The 21,720-nt window shown below is 40.7% G+C and overlaps 1 protein-coding gene across 16 annotated transcripts in view; it reads right to left on the bottom strand.

Moving 5' to 3' along the window:
• The window catches only part of CASK (calcium/calmodulin dependent serine protein kinase), a 410,527-nt gene that overhangs the window by 26,151 nt on the left and 362,656 nt on the right, over positions 1-21,720 (bottom strand). For 11 of the 16 annotated variants that reach the window (XM_050936496.1, XM_050936500.1, XM_050936495.1 and 8 more), the window contains 3 exons: positions 19,501-19,586; positions 12,476-12,544; positions 1,171-1,239 (listed from right to left, as the gene is read on the bottom strand). In XM_050936496.1, coding sequence (XP_050792453.1) covers positions 1,171-1,239; positions 12,476-12,544; positions 19,501-19,586 — 224 coding nt within the window. The remainder of the gene's footprint in view (positions 1-1,170; positions 1,240-12,475; positions 12,545-19,500; positions 19,587-21,720) is intronic. The other 5 variants (XM_050936502.1, XM_050936504.1, XM_050936501.1 and 2 more) reach the window with 1 other exon arrangement.

Below are 21,720 nucleotides of genomic sequence, written 5' to 3'. Positions count from 1 at the left end.
GCACCTGCAAGTGAAAGAGGCTTTCTATAAGAATGCCTTTTTCAACTTAATAAATACTTAAATTAGATGTGTTTCTAGAAAATAAGAAATAGTTACAATAAATATTACTAAATTTTATCTTAGAAAGATATTACATGTTAAATGGTGACCAATACTAAATTTATGAGTGTGTCTATTATGTTGCAAGTTCAGTATTTTTCACAGAAATGTATTGAAGTTCTCCAGCCACATAATTATCTTTCATTGTTATAATTAAAATACTTTACTTTTAAGCTAATCATTTCTAAACTGTAATTTACTTTTAATAGTTGATGGAATAGTTGCCCTGCTCTGGATTTTTCAGTTGATACACAATCCCATGAAGTAATGGCATTGTTGAAGTTATCCGAGTGTGCAGAACTGTGAGCGTCAGCAGCACTCTTACAGAAATCTTACATAAGGAACTTGCAGATACAGATGCTTTGTAATGTTTTGCCATATAAATCACAACAACGACAAATAATAAACAATACAAATTTCAACATCTATTTAGAAATATCTGAAATCAAGAAGACCTTTCTACCTGAATACATGCTGAACTGGAAGTACTTTGTGTTAAAGATGTGATGATACCAGCTTGGTTTGTAGTGCAGTTTAAAGCCACTTCCTTTTGCTTTCCATACCCAGGCAAGGCTCATATTTCACAAAGTATGTGCACGTACCACAACAGCAGAGGGCACACCAATTCCTTAACTCAGATAGCGGAAACAAATACACATTCCAGAGGTCTCTCAAAACTCCAAGGTTGGAAAAGCCCTGAAATACCTGCTGTGCAATTCTTCTTCTTTGAAACACTGCTTCAAAAGTTTAGAATGGAAATAATGCTTCCACTTTAAATCCTTGTTTAGTTTTGAGGAAACTAGGACCAGGGGATTGCTAAGAACATTTTAAGGAGGAGGGAACTGCCACGTTACACTTATTAATATTTCATTAATTTAATGTTAATGAGAAGAATATGTTGTTGAAAAAAAAACACCTTAAAAGGAGAAAATGGGGAGTTATATTTGTAGTAGCCTTGATTATATCAGCAGAACACAATTTTTCCACTGAACACATGTAACTAGAACAGTAATGGTAGATGAGCACCAACAAAATTTGTACACTTTCTCTGTCTGGAACTGGAGGTCTTACCGAAACAGAATTGTTAGTGCTGCTATGACCATTAGCTGGGGACTGTCTGGATGTAGAGGGGGAATCTCTCTGAAATAAGACACAAGGTTCATTAACACACAATACTATTAAATATATCTGTGTTCCTGTAAAAGAAGAGTTATAGCCACAGCTTTATAATAATTTCTTCAGCTGTTTCTTTGGAGAAAGTTTCCACACTATAAACTGCACAAATATCCTAAAATACTGAATAGTTTTTTTACAATTTGATATTTGGATTCATTTGCTTATTTATCCTATAAATTAAATATTACTACTACCTCAGGAGTCAGTTTTCTGAATTTCCCAATATTTGGGACCACCTCTTAAGCGTTGTCTCATCTGGCAATCAAAATGATCTGGCGCATCAGTAGCGATTTTTCACAAAAAAAATTTAATTATATGTTGAACAACAGCAGTCTTCAACATATAACTGATTTTGAACAAACTTTCTAGTTATTCAAGTGTGCTGATGTTGGGAATGATTTTTCCTGCTCCATGAAATGTCCTTATGCACACTGCATTCTGGAGGACCCCAGCTGGAGCCCAGAGCTGGCTGGTCCAGTGAGGTAACTGACTTTTTTTGTTTTGTTTTAAACTTTAGCATTTTTTTGTTTTTCTTTTGCATCTTATGCCATAGCTTTGTGAAGTTTCAAGTTATTTTTAATTTTATACTCTAATTGGTATAAAAATAAAAATTTGCCAAAATAAAAACATTTCTAATAAATAAATACATTCAGAATAAAATTCTGCCAAACTGCAGCTTTTAACACAGTCCCATATGACGTTCTCATAAGCAAACTAGGGAAATGTGGTCTAGATGAAATTACTATAAGGTGAGTGCATAACTAGTTGAAAGACCATACTCAAAGAGTAGTTATCAATGGTTTGCTGATAAAATGGGAGGATGCATTCAGAGGAGCCCCACAGGGGTCAGTCACAGGTCCAATACTATTCAATATTTTTATTAATGATTTGGATAATGGAGTGAGAGTATGCTAATAAAATTTTCAAATGACACCACACTGGAAGAGATTGCAAGTATTTTGGAGGGTGGAATTAGAATTCAAAACAACTTTGACAAATTGGAGAATTGGATTGAAATCAACAAGATGAATTTCAATAAAGACAAATGTGAAGTACTACATTTATGAAGAAAAAAACAAATGCACAACTAGAAAATGGGGAATAACTGGCTAGGTGGTAATACTACTGAAAAGGATCTGGAAGTGATAGAGGATCACAAATTAAATATCAGTCAACAATGTGATGCCATTGAGAAAAAAGCTAATATTTTGAGATGCATTAAAAGGTGTGTCATATGTAAGACACAGAGGTAACTGTCCTGTTCTACTCAGCACTGGGGAGGCCTCAGCTGGTGTAATGTGTCCAGTTCTGAGCAGACATATTAAGAAAGATGTGGACAAACTGGAGGGAATCTAGAGGAAAGCAACAACAGTGACAAAAGATTTAGAAAACTTGACCATGGGCATGTTTAGTCTTGGGAAAAAAAAAAAAAAAGACTGAAGGAGAACTGACAATATCTTCAAATATATTAAAGGATGTTATAAAGAGGACAGCTATCAATTGCTCTCCATGTCCACTGAAGGCAGGACAAGAAGTAATGGGCTTAATCTGAAGCAAGGGAGATTTAAGTTAGATACTGGGAAAAACTTTCTAACTATAGGGATAGTTAAGCTCTGGAACAGGATTTCAAGGGATGTTGTGGAACCCCCATCACTGGAGGTTTTTAAAGAACAAGTTAGATAAATACCTGCCAGGGATAGTCTAGGTTTACCTGGTTCTGTCTCAGCACAGGGAGCTGGATTAGATGACCTCTCAAGGTCCCTTCCAGCCCTGCATTTCTATTATTCTGTGATTCTATATAACAACAAAGCCACCACTTGCCTGAGCCTTGCAGGGTGGCTCTATGCTCCAGGGGAGTTCCATAGTGGTTGAGACATTATCTGCAAAGCGCATGTTGGGACATATTATGGAATGGGAAATGGGGATTTGTGATGATTTTGGGTGTTGAATGGGGGAAAAAAAGGGATAATTGCCAAACCTCCTGTTTACCCTTGCTATTTGGAACGCACAGTACTTTACAATATGAGCTCATCATCAAAGAAATCTCAAGTGCTAATTGGATACTTATTCAGTAAACAAAACAATTAATTCACACATTGTATAAAAAGCAAGAGTGCTGAATTGTAATGTTCCATGTCTAAAATTCTTTTAGGTATCTTCAGTTGTTAGCATCGTAATGTTACGGACAACAAAATGAGAAAAAACAGATTAATTTTTTTTTCAAATCCTTTGTGTATAGCTTATCAAATGACAGTGCATTTAACAAGTATATTAGAAGCCAGGACCCCACCTACACTGCTCATGAGACAACATTTTTCTGATTAGACTTCACCATTAACAACGTATTGACATATACAAGAAAGTTATATAACAGCACTCATAACTATCCCAAAATGCCAATGAATAGTTCAAATAACAGGCACTATTTATTGTTGTTGCCTGTACTATTTGATGTGCTGTATAAACTCAACATAGCATTCAGGACTTAGCTTTGACTCATTGGGTATGGTTTAAAATGAAATTCCATGAGTAGCCACCTAGAGGAGCTCCAGATCTGAAATAGCAGAGCCACAAGTTTGCTAGTCTTATCACTTTTAAGATCTTTTTATCTCAATAAAATCCACCATAAAACCCAAACAGCTCTGTATATTTCCATTAGATGGGTTTAGAGAAAATACATAGTCATTTGGCTGCCTTAGTCATTTACAGTACTTAATAGATTGGCAGAAACACGTCTATTGTTTTTTGCAAAAATCTTCAAGCGCAACAATTATCCAAGTGAGGCCAAATAAGCTACTTTGTCGATGTTTCAAGGAATTTTCTTCATTTTGCTTAATTTGGGTTTATTTTATTTATCTGCCTCTAAGTAACATTAGATAGTGCGTAAAAGATGCTTCTCCTTCCAAAAAGTTGCAATTTCCTTCCCCTACATACACAGCTTCCTTCCACTTACAGCAGATTTTTTCAGGTAGCAATAGATTATGACAATCACATGGAGGAGTCATTCATCCCCTCAGATGTGGTCATCTCCTGTTGGCTCTGCCTACCTCTCTGACTGTCTAGAATAGATGGAATATGGCTTAACTTGGGTACCTTTGATTTGGTTTGCTTGTCAAATGACTATTGGGCAAGGGGCAAACTTTTAGGAAGTGCTGGAAGCAGACACAGTCTATTTGTCTAACCTGGGCAAGAAAAAGTTCAGATGGAGGCAGAAGGCACCACATAGCTGCACAGGCTCTTGACGACTACTCCTCCCCAAGGAAGATTTCTTGGCCTACTGCAAAGGCCTGTGGACCTGAGGATATTCTGAGATCAGTCTCAGTGTAATGCTCCACTGACCAGCTTTTACTTCTGAGGAGCTTCAGAAGATCATGTCTTATCCTGACTTTCCTAGTAGCATTAGGCAGTCAACATTTCATGGGCTACGTCTGATTCCACGAAATCTATACAGTGCCCCCATAACAGCTTAATGGTTGGAAACTATCACAAACCCAAGCAAAATTTTAAAAAGAATGCCTTGAGTAAGTTTGGTACCCCTTTGAAAAGTGCCCTGCTCCCTAACATTGGGAACCAAGAATCACAATTAAGAACTAGTGTGATCTGCTTTTAGGCTCCTGATTGACAATTCCACAAATCAGAGAAGCCAAATAACAAAAATGCATCTGTAAACTCAGAGGTCATATCCTATGACTGGAGAATTGGTAATATACTTTCCATTTTTAAAAAAGGGAAAAAAACGTGATCTGGGAAACTACAGACCTGTTAGTTTGAACTCAATTGTAAGCAAGGTCTTGGAACAAACTTTGGAAGATAAATTAGTTAAGGACATAGAAATAAATGGGTAATTGGGATAAAATCCAACATGGTTTTATAAAAGGTAGATTGTGCCAGACCAACCTGATCTCCTTCTTTGAGAAGGAAACCAATTTGTTAACAAAGGAAATACACTAGATCTAATCTACCTGGATTTCAGTAAGGCATTTGATTCAGTTCTACATGAGAAATTACTAGTTAAATTGGAGAAGTTGGGGATTAATATAAGAATTGAAAGATGGATAAGGAATTGGTTAAGGGGGAGCCTGCAATGGGTCGTATTGAAAGGTGAACTGTCAGGCTGGAAGGAGGTTACTAGTGGAGTTCCTCAGGGATCGGTTTTGGGACCAATCTTATTTAATCTTTTTATTACTGACTTCAGCACAAAAAGTAGGAATGTGCTAATAAAGTTTGCGGATGACACAAAGCTGCTAACACAGAGAAGGACTGGGATATCATACAGGAAGATCTGGATGACCTTGTAAATTGGAGTAATAGTCAATAGAATGAAATTTAATAGTGAAAAGTGCAAAGTCATGCATTTAGGGATTAATAACAAGAATTTTGGTTATAAATTGGGGAAACATCAGTTGGAAGTAACAGAGGAGGAGAAGGACCTTGGAGTACTGATTGATCACAGGATGACTATGAGCTGCCAATGTGATAAAAAAAAAAAAAAAAGGCTAATGCGGTTTTAGGATGCACCAGGAAGTTTAGACTTGAAATTAGACGAAGGTTTCTAAACACTAGAGGAGTGAAGTTCTGGAACAGCCTTCCAAGGGGAGTAGTGGGGGCAAAAGACATATCTGGCTTCAAGACTAAGCTTGATAAGTTTATGGAGGGGAGGGTACGATGGGATAGCCTAATTTTGGCAATTAATTGATCTTTGATTATTAGCAGGTAAATAGGCCCAATGGTCTGTGATGGATGTCAAATGGGGTGAGATTTGAGTTACTACAGAGAATTCTTTCCTGGGTGCTGGCTGGTGAGTCTTGCCCACATGCTCAGGGTTTAACTGATCGCCATATTTGCGGTCGGGAAGGAATTTTCCCCCAGGGCAGATTGGCGAGGCCCTGGGGATTTTTCGCCTTCCTCTGTAGCATGGGGCACAGGGTTGCTGGAGGATTCTCTCTGCACCTTGAAGTCTTTAAACCACGATTTGAGGACTTCAATAACTTAGACATGGGTTAGGGGTTTGTTACAGGAGTGGGTGGGTGAGATTCTGTGGCCTGCATTGTGCAGGAGGTCAGACTAGATGACCATAGTGGTCCCTTCTGACCTTAAGTCTATGAATCTATGATTCATCTGGCTGCCATATTTGGGGTCAGGAAGAAATTTCCCCACAATCAGATTGGCAGAGACCCTCGATGTTTTTTGCCTTTCTCTGCTGCATGGGGCACAGGTCACTTGCAGATTTAAACTGGTGTAAATGGTAAAGCCTCTGTAACTTAAATCATGATTTGCGGACTCAGTAATTAAGGGTCTATTGCAGGAGTGGGGGGAGGAGATTCTGTAGCCTGCAACATGCAGGAGATCAGGCTAGATGATCATGTGGTCCCTTCTGGACTTAAAATCTATGAATCTAAGAAAAAGCTAAAGGGAATGATGGAAACTATGAACTTAGGGCTATCTTGATTTGCCCAACTACCAGGGGCATGCATCCAATTTTTAATGTCTAGGAAGTTTCTTCTGAAAGAAAAGATTCCAAACTAGGACAGCAAAATTGTGTATTGCATACAGCCTACTGGAAGCTACCAAACACAATGGACATCATCTTAGAATACCAGGACTGCTTAGAACTAGAAAAATTCAGATTCTGCCTGGTGATTAGCTCAAGGGGAGAATTATTTCTCATAGAAAGTGTTCAAGAATGTCAATCCTCTTGGGGGAGAGGAGGTAAACACAGGATGGAGCAGGTGTTCCAAGGAGGCCAGAATTAATGCATGTTTGGACTAGGTGCTTTCCACAGCCAAAATTAAGGCAGTACTACCTGAACCCGAGGACTTCCCAAACTTGTCCTGCTTAGGCCACCTAAACAAACACTACATTAAAGAGAGAAAGAAGTGAAGTGACACTTCTATGTCACCCCTAAGCCAAGCAAGAACAAACAAAAGGGCACATTGCTCCTGGATTTTGACTGACTCTTCAGCTCTACCTTCATCATTAGCTGAGACAATCCCACCACTTCCAAGTGTTGGCAGAGTTAAGGTGCTGGTTAGTGACTTATAAGCGAAGTGATCCTTCGGCAGCCACTATTAGTGCTATTTAATCAATTTCTTGTCACATCAGACCCTAGCAACAGCAGCCAGGTGATGGTTCTATTTTCACATCTGATAAGGCTAAACCCCACAATGTATGTTGAGATGAGTGTCTGAATCTACAAACATACTTCAATTCCAATCTGGTGCAAGGTGTCCTGTTTTCATGGATAAACCTAGAAAGATTTTTCTGTAACTGTAAAGGAAGGACTCCGGGAAGGCCTAGAGTTGCATGCATTAGAATGGCACCAAAAGGAAACACTTTCCAGAGGGAAGAAATGCTTCCTATTTAGTGTTTCTGAGTCCACTAAAAAGATTACCACACCATTCAATTTTTTTTAACGATTGCTTGTGTCTCACATAGACAGTTTCAAAGACTTAGAAGTTGCTCTTTTCAGAGAACATTTACTTGCAAATATATACTCTGTCAGCACTCTCTTGCATCTTAAACTGAAAATTATTCTTAAGGGTCTTGTATCAATGGAAAGTAAGAGTGTTTGACCAGGATATTGCTACAAATGTATAGTTCAAAGTAGTACTCTAGTCTAGGTGGCAAGTACAAGAAGTCTGACTAATAATTGTTTTCTCAATCCTTGTCCAGGTTGTTGCACTTCTAAAAATAATATTTGTTTGTTGATTTTTCAGGAGAAAATAAGAGATGTCTTTACTGAGGGACGATTTGTGTAATGAAGTGAGTCTTGCACTGTGTCCTGAAAAAGGCATGACTCAAACTCAGACTGATCTTTTGTCTTAAAATTTCCACAACACAAGTACTACTACCAAAAATGTTTCAATCAGCTGTCAGTCAATGTCCTTCCTTGGGGATGTGCGAGTGAAAGACCTCACTGAGAGGCTTAACTATTTGGACCAGGATCTTGAAGTAGATAAAGAATTAGACAGGGAGCCAAGACAGAAATGGAATGCCAATATGATATGCTCTCTTCTTGTCTTATTTTGGATGGGATACTACATACTGCATGAGCTGAAACTTCTGCATGGTATTCACAATCAACCATTGGCAGAGTGTGTTGCAGTAATCACTGTGGCTAGAGTCTGTGACCAAGAGGGAAGGGTGCAATTTCTTGGCTAGTGAAAGGAGGACAAAAAAATGTTTCTGGACACTGCACTAAATGAGTATCTGGGGGAGTCAGACTGTGTACCCACCTTGATAACTGGATGGCAGATGCCCTCAACAGATGATTAATAATTTACACAACAGTGATTATAGGAACAGTATAATATCAGCAAATGCTAAGCCAAGAAATAAAAATTCAATTTTTGAAGTTGTCTCTAATCCTCAAATACATGCCCAGCAAGATGGCAGATTGCCAGCCTACTGTTACTCTTGAAACCAATGTCTTTGCATTGGCTTCTATTTTCCCTGGAGTAATTAGAAGTAGGGAATCTGGCATGTTAGTCAGAGCTGCCTCGCAACCTAATCCAGTAACGTTAAATATGATTTCTCTGTCTTTGATTTTTCTTCAGTGTCTATTACCATAGTGAAAGAATGGAAATATCCCAAAATATCCTTCTGGGATATTAATGTCTCACTAAATAGTTTAGCCTTAATTGGTAACTCCTGTTGTAGGCATCAGGGATTTGACTTGTCTGTTAGTCCTGTTTTGGTCCTTCTAGGGCACCTCAACTAGTTCTTCTAAAAATTAATGAACCTTGGGTGAAGAAAAGTCTGAAGGAGTATGACAGCCTTCTGCCCAAGTAAAATAAAACCCAGATTCCAAACCTACTTCACTTTACCTTACCATGGATGAGCAAGCTTCAGGAGCCTGTGTCCCTCATGCCATGAGAAATGCATGAAGAGAGCTGCTAAGATTGGTGAAGCATATGCACTATGCGACACTCAGAGATCTGAACAAGCTTGGAATAAATCTCAGGTTGAGATTTTCAAAGCTGACCCACTGAAACTAACGTGACTTGTGAAGCTAAATCCCCTACCTACCTTTGAAAATCTCAACCAAATATAACAACATCCTGGATTAAATCTCATTATGAGTAACCACTGATTCAGAAGTGATTAACTATGGAGACTCTACACAATAAGAGGGTCAAACATATCAAAGGGATATGATATCTCTACAGATTGCTGATGGCTTAATGTTCAGGTAACAAGAACTCCATTAAACATTACTAAGGAGCCACAAATTAGGACAGATATAACTGGACAGATGCAAGTCTCAGGTACTCAAAGGTGGTACCTTCCAAATGTAGAAAAATAATGTGCCTTTATATCTAAAGTAATAGTAGCATATTATGTTTGATTTTAAGAACAGTTAATTCTGTTTGAGGATAATTAATGTGTAGAGAAAAATCTCACTCATATAATCAATGGTTTCGAGTTTTAAAAAATTTCAGCAGCACTAATTTTGTATTCCTCTAGCTGTAAAGCTAGACTACAGTACTGTGATGACTTTAATTGTCCATGCCTTGGAAGAAGAAAAACAGCAAATCTTAGAAACCGCCACAAAAATTACTAAAATAGCTTTTCTGTATATGACGTTACTATTTTAAGACCAGATTGTGACCGAACGGACCACTGTATTCACACCCTGTACACCACTGTAATAATCTTTATACAGAATAGGCATTGTGAGGTATTATTTAAAACTAATAGCTTGCTGGTCAATGATATCGTGGTGAAATATATGTAGTAACATTATATGTAAAGCGATGAACATAAATGGAGGTTACCTGCTGTAATTGGAGGTTCTTTGAGATATGTGGTCCCTATCTTTTTCCACATGTGGGTACACATGGTTGCCATGTGCTAGAGTTCAGAAATTCTTCCAAGCAGTGTCCGTTGACTTGCACACCTACAGTATCTTCCTGCATGCTTCTGTCCAGAGGTATAAGGGGCAGTGCAGGTTGACCCTCTTCCAGTTCCCCCTCTTACTGTAATGTAGTAGGGTCTGAAGCAGAGGTGAAGGAGGGCACGTGGTGGAAAACAGATAGGGGACCACGCATCTCGAAGAACCTCCAGCTACAGTAAGGAAACTCCAGGTCTTCTTCATGTGGGTGACTCACAAGCAGTATTCAGTCTGGAGGAGGGTGTGAGGAAGTGGACATCAGCCGTGCTTGCAGTACTACTGTTCCTATTGTTGCATCCACAGCTTCCACTTGAATCAGGGCGTAGTGTGCCATAAACGTGTGGACAGAATCTGATTCCTGATACACCAGTTCCATGGCCCAAATGCCTCCATGAAGAGAGGACGAGATCTCACTTCTCCCTGTTTGGTATGTAGACCACTGTGGTGATATTATCTGATAGTACCTGTACATGAAGTGAGTATATGAGATAGAGGAAGCCCTTGCAGACTAGGCAGACTGATCTGAGCTCCAGCAGGTTTATATGGAGACAGGCCTCCTGTGGGGTCTATGTACCCTGGGCTGTATGGCAGTCTAAATGAACACCTCATCCTGTGAGGAAGGCAGCCATCAAGATGGTGGCCCTTGTGGGAGGGCAGAAAGGAGTCCCCAACATGACTCTGTTTGGATTGGACCACCAAGCAAGGGAGCTGAGAACTGCAGAGGGAACAGTGATTCTGTGGTCAAGTGGAGCCAGGCTTGTAGGCACCGTAAGTGGAGCCTGGTGACGTGTGTCATGCAGGTACATGCAGCCATATGGTCTTAACAGCAAGAGGCACTAATGCACTGTAGTTTGAGGCTTGTGGATAATGCAAGAGAACGGGTGCTCATTGTGTAAAAGCTGTCTTCAGGGAGCAAAGCTCGTGCAGAGACAGAATCCAGCTGTGCCCCTATCAAATTTCTTGTCTTTGTGGGTGACAAAACAGACTAGTCTTCATTTACACACATACCTAAGGTTGCAAGGAGGTGCTGAAGAGATTGTATTGCTGAGATAGCTTCTTGGTGAGACTGTCCTACCAGGAACCAGTTGACCAGGTATGGGAGCACCATAAACCTCTGGCATCTCATCTGGGGTGCTACTGCTGTGAATACTTTTGTAAACACACTGGGTGCCATCACAAGCCTAAAGAGGACGTGGAACTGGTAGTGCTTCTGGCCAACTACGAACCACAAGAACTTCCTTTATGATATGTGAATATCCACATGGAAATACAAGTCCTTCATGCTGAAGGCTGTGAACCACACTCCCTCCTGCAGGGAGGAGATTACAGATGCTAGTGAAATCATCCTGAATTTCAATTTCCTGATAAAGACGTTGAGCTGTTGAAGGTCCAGGACAAGTCTTCACCTTCCCTGCCCTTTTTGGGGATTTGGAAGTATGGGGAGTAGAACCTGCTCCCTTAGAACTGAGATGGAATGCTCTCTATTGCACCCTTGTGTAATACCGAGTCTGCCTCCTGTTGAAGAATCAAGCCTGCCCCATGGAAAGAACAGCATTGCTTACACAGTGCTTATGCCAATCTGTAAGCCCAAATAGGAAGAATATCCTTCCCTAATAGCCATTTTCAATGTTTTAATTCCTTTCAGTTACACATGGAAAATAGCTTTGTGTGCAAAGAAGAGTTATATAAACTTGCAAAACCACAGCATCACCTTGCTAATTCAAAGAGTACTGAATTCCAATCCTGTTCTTCTTGAATAATGATACATTACCAATTCTGCACAGAAACATAATATTTAGCCACATGTTACTGTTACAGACATTTAATTATCACAAATTTACCTGAACAGATTTATACAGAAACAGGATCTTCAATTAACCCTTAACAGCCCAAATCAATCAATCCATACATTTTTCATGTTAAAACAGAGCAGAAATATTTATTCTAGCTCCTTAACTTCGGAACTCAAATAGACTTCCTGGAGAAAGTATTTTAAATCATGAATTTTAAAACAGGAGACCCCGTACTTCCATGTTAACTGAAGAGACACTCAAGAGGTTTTCCTTTTTCTTTTAACATCATAGGCTGTAAAGGGTTAGTTAAGGTGCTGATAAGATGAATATGAAGGCAGGGCTGAGTAGGTGGGTGGGACCTACTCCTGTTCCGTTATCTTTGTTGTAAAATTGGTGTGCGTGATCTAACAGCACAGGCAGAAACAATTTCCCAGAAAGCAATAACATTCAGCCATCAGCAGGCAGTTAGTTACAGGACTGCGAAAGGATGGGAATGGTTCATTAAATTCATTACCTCACAGGATGAAGACTGAGTCCGATAACTTGGCACAATCTTGAACGTGATGCTCCCCCGCATTTCCCTCTGGAGAAAGAAAATCATTTCTTTAAAAAACGAAATGTTGCAGCTAAAACACAAGAAACCACTCTAATATCTATCTGTAGGGAAACCAGCACAACCTTTCTGAGAGCAGCAGCAGTTCTTCCTAAAATAAACATTCAGAAATAAACTGGAAAGCTTTTAAAATATGTGGTTTCACTTAGAAACAAACACATTCAGACTGTCTCTTATTAACATAAAACCAAACATACGCCATTAGTGAATTAGCATGGTAGATCTTCAGAAGGCTAGAGATTACAGTTGTATTTTTAGATGAGAATTGAGTACACATCAGCAAGTTTTTTTTCATTTCCATTTCCCTCATCTTTTTTTTTGTGATTTACATTGTGCCTTTGTTGTAAAACAAATTAATTTTTCTTCCCATTCAATTTACATGTTACATACAGGAAAGGTTACTTACCTTTCAATAACTTGAGTTGTTCAAGACGTTTTGTCCCTATGGGTGCTCTATCGTAGGTGGAACGCATGCCTGTAAGCTCTTGTCCAGAGATTTGAATTATCAGTGTCCAAAGTTCTGCACATGCGCATTACATGACCTCCTGCTTGTAATGAGCAGGTGTAGACCTGTGGACCCACTGCAGCACCAGTCTACGGGGACCATGAAGGGTCCAGACAGAAGGCTAGTGTCCTCCGAATGTCTAAGGTGAGAAGGCTTGCCTCTTCTCGAGGAGTGAGGTTTGGGGAAGAATAGTGGCAGATGAATATTCTGATATGGAAGTCTGACAAATCTGCATGACTCTGTCACAGAAGATAGCGTAAAATGGGTCAGCTGAAAGCACTCCAACTTCTTCAACGTTTCTAGCTAAGGTGATGGCTACCAGGAAGGGGGTCTTACAGGAACAAACATGTGCCCAGAGATTTGAATGCAGAGTTTCTTCAGACATTGAGGACCAAGTTAAGGTTTCACAGAGGTGTGGTGTTCCAGATATGTGGGAACAGATTAGCTAAACCCTTGAGGAATGTAGCTGAGAGGCTCTGGATAGGTGAATTAAAGGCCATAATAGCTGCTAGGTGTCACCTTGACAAATCTCATAGATAGTTCTTGTTTTTTTAATTCAAACAAATAATCAAGGGTCCTTACAGGAAGAGCTTCAGAAATAGATATAGAGTGACAAGAACACCAGAAAAGGAAATGTTTCCAATTCTGCAAGTAAGTTTTACGAGTGAAGGATTTCCTACTATTCAGGAGTACAGATTGTGTATCTGCTGAACAGACTGACTCTAAAGCTGAGAAACACAGAGGAGCCAAGCCATAAGGTTCAGGGACAGAAGGCTGGTGGTGTCTCATGGTGCCAGAGTTCTGCATCAGGTGGTCTGATCTGAGAGGGAGGCATCAGGGTCTCTCTCTAGAAAGGTGATGTAGATTTGAATACCTCACTTGTCTGGACCAAGAAGGTGCAACCAAGATAATTCTCAAGACACTGATCAAACTACAACAGCAGCAGGCAAGAATCAATAGCACTGGAGGTAAGAACAGATGGAGAGAGTGAGGCCCTGGGACTAGTAGGACACCCGTGAAGGACTGTGGGTCTCAAATGTGGGCCCACGGGTCCCCAAGCAGTTCATAGACCATGATAGTCACCGGACAGCTCTGCAGAACCAGCCTGGGAGGGGTTTAGTGGAACTCTGGCCCACCAGCTCTGACCATTAGGCTTGACCACTCCTGTCCCAGTCCCTACAGGATCTACCAAAGAGTCACAGCTGAGTTTCCCCTTGCAAAGAGATCCACTAAGGAAAGGCCCCATACTTTCCAGATGTTCTGAAAGATTACACTGTTGAGCTCCCACCTGTGGTCCTGATGGAAATTTCTACTTAGAGCCTTTGGTACCATGTTCTGGAGGTCTGGTAGGAAAATCACAGAGATCTCTATGTGACAGGCAATGCACCAGTTCCACAATTTTAGGGATTCTGTGCATAAAGACTGGGATCTTGTCAATTTATATAGGACATTGCAGCTCTATTATCTACCATTACTCTGATATGATGACCCTAAATGTGTGGAGAAAGATGTTGCAGGCATAACAAACTGCCCTTAGCTCTAAAGCAACATTGCTTATGGACACCATTTGCCTTGTTTGTGGAACCTTGTAAGTAGCTCCCCAGCCTAGAGGGGAGATATCGATTGTGATGATTCATGTTGGTAGCCCGAACGAGAATGGGGTTCCCACACAGACCTTCATCGGGGGGTCTTTTCACCATCTGTGGGAGTCCAGCACCCAGGGTGGGGGTACAGAAACCCATTAGGTAAGGCTATAGTTGTTTGGTGCATATGAGATTTTGAGCCAGGCCCAAAGGCATCGAAGATGTAGTCCTGCGTGTGGTGTAGCGAATGACAGGACCAACATATGAGCTAGGAGCTGAAGTTGGCCAGGGACTTAGCTGTAGGGTAGTGACCAGATGGGATATAATGGAGATAGGTAGATAGACCCTAGCAATTTGAGAGTCCAGGGAAACTCCAATTAATTCTATCCTCTGGATGGGAGACAGTGCGGATTTTTCTAGGCTGATACAAAGACTCAGGGCATAAAGCAAGGTTAGAACCTTGTTCGTTGCCAATTGGACATCCAGAGTGGAGCACCCCTAGAGAAGCCAATCACCTAAATAGGGAAAGGCTGAAATACTGTCTTGATGTAGGTGAGCTGCACCTACTGAACCTTTGTAAAAATCCGTGAGAGCTGTGGAAAGTCAAAGGGAAAGACATGATATTGACAATGTTCTAAGCTAATGATGAAATGTAGAAAACGTCTGTGGAAAGAGTGCATTACAATGTGAAAAATGTGTGTCTTGAGGTTGAGGGCAGGAAACTAAACCCGTTGACTCAAAGAAGGATTATGATAACCATAGTCACCATCCAGAAGTGTTGTGAGAGAATATGGGTGTTCTTGACCTCAGGAGCCTGAATTGGCCTCCAATGCTATTTCTTTTGGGAACCAGAAAATATTTGGACTAGGATCCTCTTTCCACAAATTCTGGGGGGAGTGGCTCTATCGTTCTCATACTGAGGAGGGATTGGGCCTCCTGTTTTAAGAGATCGTAATGAGAGAGGTCCCTGAAGAGAGAGGAAGAAGGGATAGAGTATCCCATAGCCATAACCTGTAAAGTCAATTTGTCTGTGGTGATAAGTTCCCAGTTAGGTAGAAATTGTGATAGGCGGTCCCCAAAGGGGGGTGGAGTGGAGGACAGGCTTGCACAGTGGCTTCAGGGAAGGGCACTGTTCGTGTCCCATGACGAGGTTGCCATAATGGTCATTTGGAGGGTGTTGCAGGTAGGGAGATGGTCACCCTTTCTTGTGAGGCCCAGGCCTCCTTCTAGGAGATTCAGTAGGTCTGGAACAGGCCTGGTACTGTTGACGTTGGAATAGTTGGGATTGTTGTGCAGTCTGATTTGCTGAAACATCTCTTTGTTCCAGGTACATAGATCCCGAGATACCTCAGGGTTGCTCTCGCATCCTTGGGGGAACGCAATGAAGGGCTAGTATTGTTATTGAACAGCTTCAGCCCTTTGAAAGGGAGGTCTTCCACTTCTATTCTGGACTGGCCAGATGATTGGAGCCAGTATCCTTATCACATAACAACAGCTAAAGATGGTGAAACTGTAACAGCAGCAGCAAAGGCAGCTTGTAAAGAGATCTTGGCTATCAGTTGTCTTTCAGAAGTGAGGGCCTAGAATTGCTTCCTCTTGTCCTGTGGCAAATTGTTAATAAAATTAGTGAATTTCGCATAGAATAGTAAAATCATATTTGCCATCATGGCTTGATAATTTGCTTCTTGGAACTGAAGAGCAGCAGAAGAATAACTCTTCCTACCAAAGAAGCCTCTGTCAGAAGATGTGGATCTTGATCTAGTCTGGCATTTTCTCTCATTAACTGCATCCACCACCAGGGAGTCAGGATGGGAGAAGAAATATTCCAGCCCCTTGGCTGGTATACAATTTTTTTGGTCCATCCACTTACACGTAGGTTCAAAAGCAGCAGGTATATGCCATAAATTGTGGGCTGGAGATAAGAGCGCCTCACGAACAGGCAGTGCTATTGTGTTCTGTCGGGTGGTTTGAAGAATAACCACCATAGTGCTGGGACTCTTGTACCTCCTCTGTCGAGATCTGAAGAGCCCCTGTACATCTCTTCATTATGTCCTGAAATAACCTAATATTATCCACATACAAGAAAGGTGTTGGCACCACTGCCTTGTTAGGGGCAGAGGAGGATTTATGAGAAGAAGGTATCTCCTCCTCTGGAGGTGGCTGCAGTTCCTCCTCCTGATCTTCCTTCCGTACCAGAGAAGCACGCAGTATTGGTGACTGCAGCTGTGGTGTTGGTGGTTGTTGAGGCCTGTGGAACTTCCAGCCGTTCTCTTGTGGGCAGGAACCCTATAGAATTTGTCCACATAGGTAGTCCAGAGATTCCAGTAGATGCACTGGGGTTGTGGGTACGGAAGGGTTATACGTGTTTGGAGGGTTTGGGGTACCTTCTCGACTCTGGTGTGTCCTTGTCTAGGTACACCGCCTGAGGTGTCAAATAGTAAACCGAGTAGCCCTGTACTGAGATTTCAGAGTTGGAGATGTTATCCCAGAATACAAAGGAGGGGCTCTGGGCACTGGTGCTGGAGACATCAAAGGGTGAGGCATTACCAGAGGTGCTGGTGGACAGGTATCGGGTGACCTGCTGGGAGGGGAGGAGAGGAGCCTGGCTGGCATGGTAGTACTGGTATTAATGGGGAACTTCTCTTTGTACTTGCAAGAGGGGGGACTCCAGTCCCTCTGATGCAGATAAGCCCTTTTGTGACAAGAACCTTGAAGGTGACAGAGGGCTGTAGAAATGTACAGGGGTGGTACTGGGGCCCTCGCAGGAGATGCAAAATGATGCATCTATGAGGATGGTGCTGAAGTGGTTGTTGAGGTGATGTCTCTATGCTCTGGGTGCACACTATCTGAAGACGGCACTGGAGAAGATGGTGCTGGTGCCTTGGATTTCCTCAAGTCTTTAGGCTTCTAGCAGTCTTGATGCCTAGACGGTGCTGGAATAATTGGCTCTCTATGGTGCTTATTAGGAGACTTATCTTTCTGAGTTATCTGGTTTTGATGGTATCACAGCTCTGGTGCTGGTGCCTGTAGGATCCTTGGTGGTACTCATCCAGGAACATGGCATCTCCTCAGGTTCAGTTCCAAGAGGTAATTTACCTCTTTTCCTGGAGGTTTTGTTAGGAGAAGGAAGCTTTCTTTTCTTCAATCCTTTGTCTCTGAAGCAACCTCGATCGCCACTAAAGTAATGGGGGAGGAGAGGGGCACTCAGACCCTGGTTTTCAAGAGTGTTCCATAAGGAGAAGCTTCAATCTCATCTCTCCTTTAAATCCTGTGCAAACTTTGCACTTCAATGGGATATGAAAGTCTCTGAGACACTGAAGACAGATAGAAAGCCTGGTGTTCTGAGGGAAATACCTACTGCAGGTCTGGAAGGCTATGAATTCTGGGGCTTTTGTCATACTTCCAGAATAAGGCTGGTGCAAAGCCAAGGTTCTGAAATGGGAAGGGGGTGTTGTCTTGAACCCTTCTAAAATGTAATAAATTTGTGGAAATAAGGGGAAAAATAAACAAAATTTAAACTAAATATTAGAGAAAATAAAGAAGAAAAGAATAAAGTAAACAAGTAAAAGAACCAGTAATATCAGCTATGAAGCAGCAGTCATGCAGTTGCTCCATTTCAAATCGCAGCCAGTTGAGAAGGAACTGTAGTAGCAGCAGGTCCACTCCTTTCTATATGCCTTTGCTCTAAAGCACAAGGCTCTGTAATGTGTAGGCATGGACTCACGAACACTTCTAATTCAAATCTTCTGTCAAAAGGGTACATGGGTGTGTGCATCCTATGGTGAAGTACCCATATGAACATATGCTTGCAAAAGAAGAAATATTCCCAATTATTATAACAGATGCCTTTCACTCTGTTAAAGGTAGAAATAATAAGAAATACATCTTCAACAGGAACAAGATAAACGATATACTGAAAACTATGAAAAGCATAGTGAAAGTGTGTCAATCCCTTTTTTTTTACCTTGCCCAGTAATGAGACCAAAGAGTCACTTGATTAAATCAATGGGCAGGACAGATTAAAATATTATTTTACACTAATTAGCATCAAGCCTGTGAAGTTCACTATTGGAAAAGGTGTTGGGAGGCAAATACTGTGGCGAGATTTTAAAAAGTTTGGACAACTAATTACATCTGTACTTATGAAGACAAAGATAACAATAAAGATAACGAAATCTTATGTTTTACTGTATGCTGCTTACAACAGGGTTTTGAAATGATCATAATATAAATAATAAAGTCACACAAAGGAAGATTGTCATTGTCTTTGGCACTGTATGGAGGTAGACATGATTCCTGCTCCTGAAGAATTTGTAATCTTAGCTGACAGGTAACATATATGTGGTAGGTACTGAAAGAGATGGAGACAATCTAATAGACACAATTTTAAAATATGCCCTTTTCTTTGTGTTATATGGATTGTCTCCAGTAAGTATGTATGGATCTATGTCAAGTGCCTTTCAGCCACCTGCACCAGGGCCTATTTATTCAAACACTTGGGGATTACTTGGAGGCATCACAAAAGAGGATTTGAAGGAGAGGATAGTGGTCTGATGGATTAGTTCAGGGAGGGGGTTCCATGCACAAAGGACAGAGTGGAAGAAACCCTGGAGAAGTCTGTGGTTAATTGCTTAATTGATTAGATGATTTTTTTGGGGGGGGCAAGGGAGTTAGGATGGAGAAAGGGGTTGTGTTGGGGGATCAGGTAAGCTCCCAAGAAAGAAAGGACAAAGAAGAACACTGTGATTTAGAGAGGCTTTGTTAAAAGAAAAAAGGATTAATTTTGCTGTTTATTTAAAAAATATTAAACTAATGTCAACAAACTTTTAGGGACTTACAAGCATTTTTTGTAGTTGTTCCACTGTTTGGTTTGCTACACTGATTCCATTTATTTCTCGGATTTCATCCCCTACATGGAGTGTACCTGCAGAATTAACAAAACAAATAGTTAATGTGTACTTTATAATATAACTGTGAAACAATACCAAAACTCAAACAGAGATTGGCAGTACAAAGACATTAAAATAAAATGCTAAAATAAGAGTTTAGTGTCTAGCTGAAACCCACAAAGCGGTGGAACTCAGAGTGAACAATTCCACACTAGAAACCGTGATTTTTTAAATTGTTATTAAATATATTTTTCCCTTTTTTTACAGAGCATAACTGTACACATTTTTTACCATACAAAGTCTCATTGAAATCAATGGTGTGAATGTGCCGTCCATTCCAATGCAGCTTTGGATGCTAAGAAAAATGTGCATATTGTGAAAGATTATATAGTAAAATAATGTGGTTGCTAGTGGTTCTTATGTAACAAGGCCATCATTCTACCTGGGTAGTTCATTCACTATACATTTACTATATTACTTTTTGTTTTGTGAATTAACTAAATTCATTTGCCAAGTATCCTTTTCCAAATACTTTACCAAACACAATCAATTTTACTTGAAGAACCAACAGCTGGCAATCTATTTTTCAAAAAGAAGCCACTGTGGAAACAGATGTTGGCAATAAATCACCTAAACTACGAATGGTGTTTTTGTGGATTGCTAAATCTAAAATGACCATATTGATTGAAGAAAAAAATACATTCATCCTAATGATCTGAGTTTTAAATTTCATTTCATTTGAAATGGCAGAAATACTGAATTCCAAAACCATACACTTTATAACAGAAAGAGAGCCTGACTTAACTAGAGCTGTCCTAACAGGCACTATCATGAACTACAATGCCTGATTACCCTTTGGACTCTAGTCTGTGACACTGCTACACAGCCCTGTGGACCACTAAAGCTCCCAGAAGGCTACAGAACAGGATTACTCAAACTTTTAATCTGTTCAGGAGAAAGTCCTCCATCCCCCAGAAAATGTTTTAATCAATTCCACAGGAGCTTCCTATTGACAGCCAAAAAGGAGTAGGGACTCCAGTGCAATTCCGCTGTCCTGCCTTGTGGAACGTTAATCAGGATTCATCACAGTTAGCAGTTTACTGTATGTGAATGCAGCAGCTCTGTATTTGAATTTCAAATGAAAACAGCTCACAGTTGGCGTATCGATGACCTAACTCTGTAACAAAAAGTTATACAAGTTCAGCACTGGCAAACTTTCTCAGCCCTTCACACCTTCTACAAAAATATATTTGATTCCAAAATAATTAGAGCTTAGTACCATGCTGGAACTAAACTCTGCTTGCAGAGGCCTTCATTGTTATGGCACAATAATACACAATATCCCCTGGCATGCTATACTTTCTGAAACATCCAAACACAAATTATGATTGAATGAAAAATTGAAATAAATACAATAAATATGCTCATGAGGTTAGTCATTTTGAGAATACAGTTAAATACAATCCCTTCTTTTGAATGTTTTCCATTTATTTTACTCTGTGGCAGAAGCTAGTACTGACAATCCATAACTGGATGGTAGCAGCTGGTGTGTGTAGGAGGTGGGCAGCTGAGAGGGGATTTAAAGACTTCTGTCCTTTTGTCTTGGTGGAGAGTTGGGCTGGCTAATAGCTGGGAGAAAGGGGTCAGACTGGGTCACTGGAGAGAGATGGAGGTTTGAGCCTTTTATCATTTTGGGACAGCCTCTCCCCATTTTTCTGTTGGGAGGTGATATTCTTGGCATCTCCATGCGGTGCCTTCTCCCCAGCCTAATGACTCCCATACCATGGTGTACATCTGATCAACACTCCCTGTTCTGACTCCTCGTCTATTATCTGTATTGTATTTATTCAGACTTTGGAGTGTAGGCTCTTTTGGGTAGGGGCTTTTCTGTATTTTGTATTTTCTACTTTACCAATTGTATTTTATATTTTTCTGTATCTATGGCAATATATAAATAAATCTATGATAATAAAGAACAGGGTGCCCATGGGTTGGCAATCTCCTTCCTCTGCCTTCACCTGGCCCAAATTAGCACAGCATCAGCCAGTATGCGCTCTTGCTATGTATAGAAGTCTGAGACACCCCTCACCCTGCTGGACAGAACAGGGAACAGGTTCCTCTGAGGAAGCAAATTCTGCAGCTGGAGGAGAGTTCTGCAGCTGGCAAAGC

This window comes from Gopherus flavomarginatus, chromosome 1 (assembly GCF_025201925.1).
Source record: "Gopherus flavomarginatus isolate rGopFla2 chromosome 1, rGopFla2.mat.asm, whole genome shotgun sequence".
NCBI lineage: Eukaryota > Metazoa > Chordata > Testudines > Testudinidae > Gopherus > Gopherus flavomarginatus.
The sequence above is the reverse complement of the archived record's forward strand: the minus strand, read 5'-3'. Positions and strand labels throughout refer to the sequence as shown.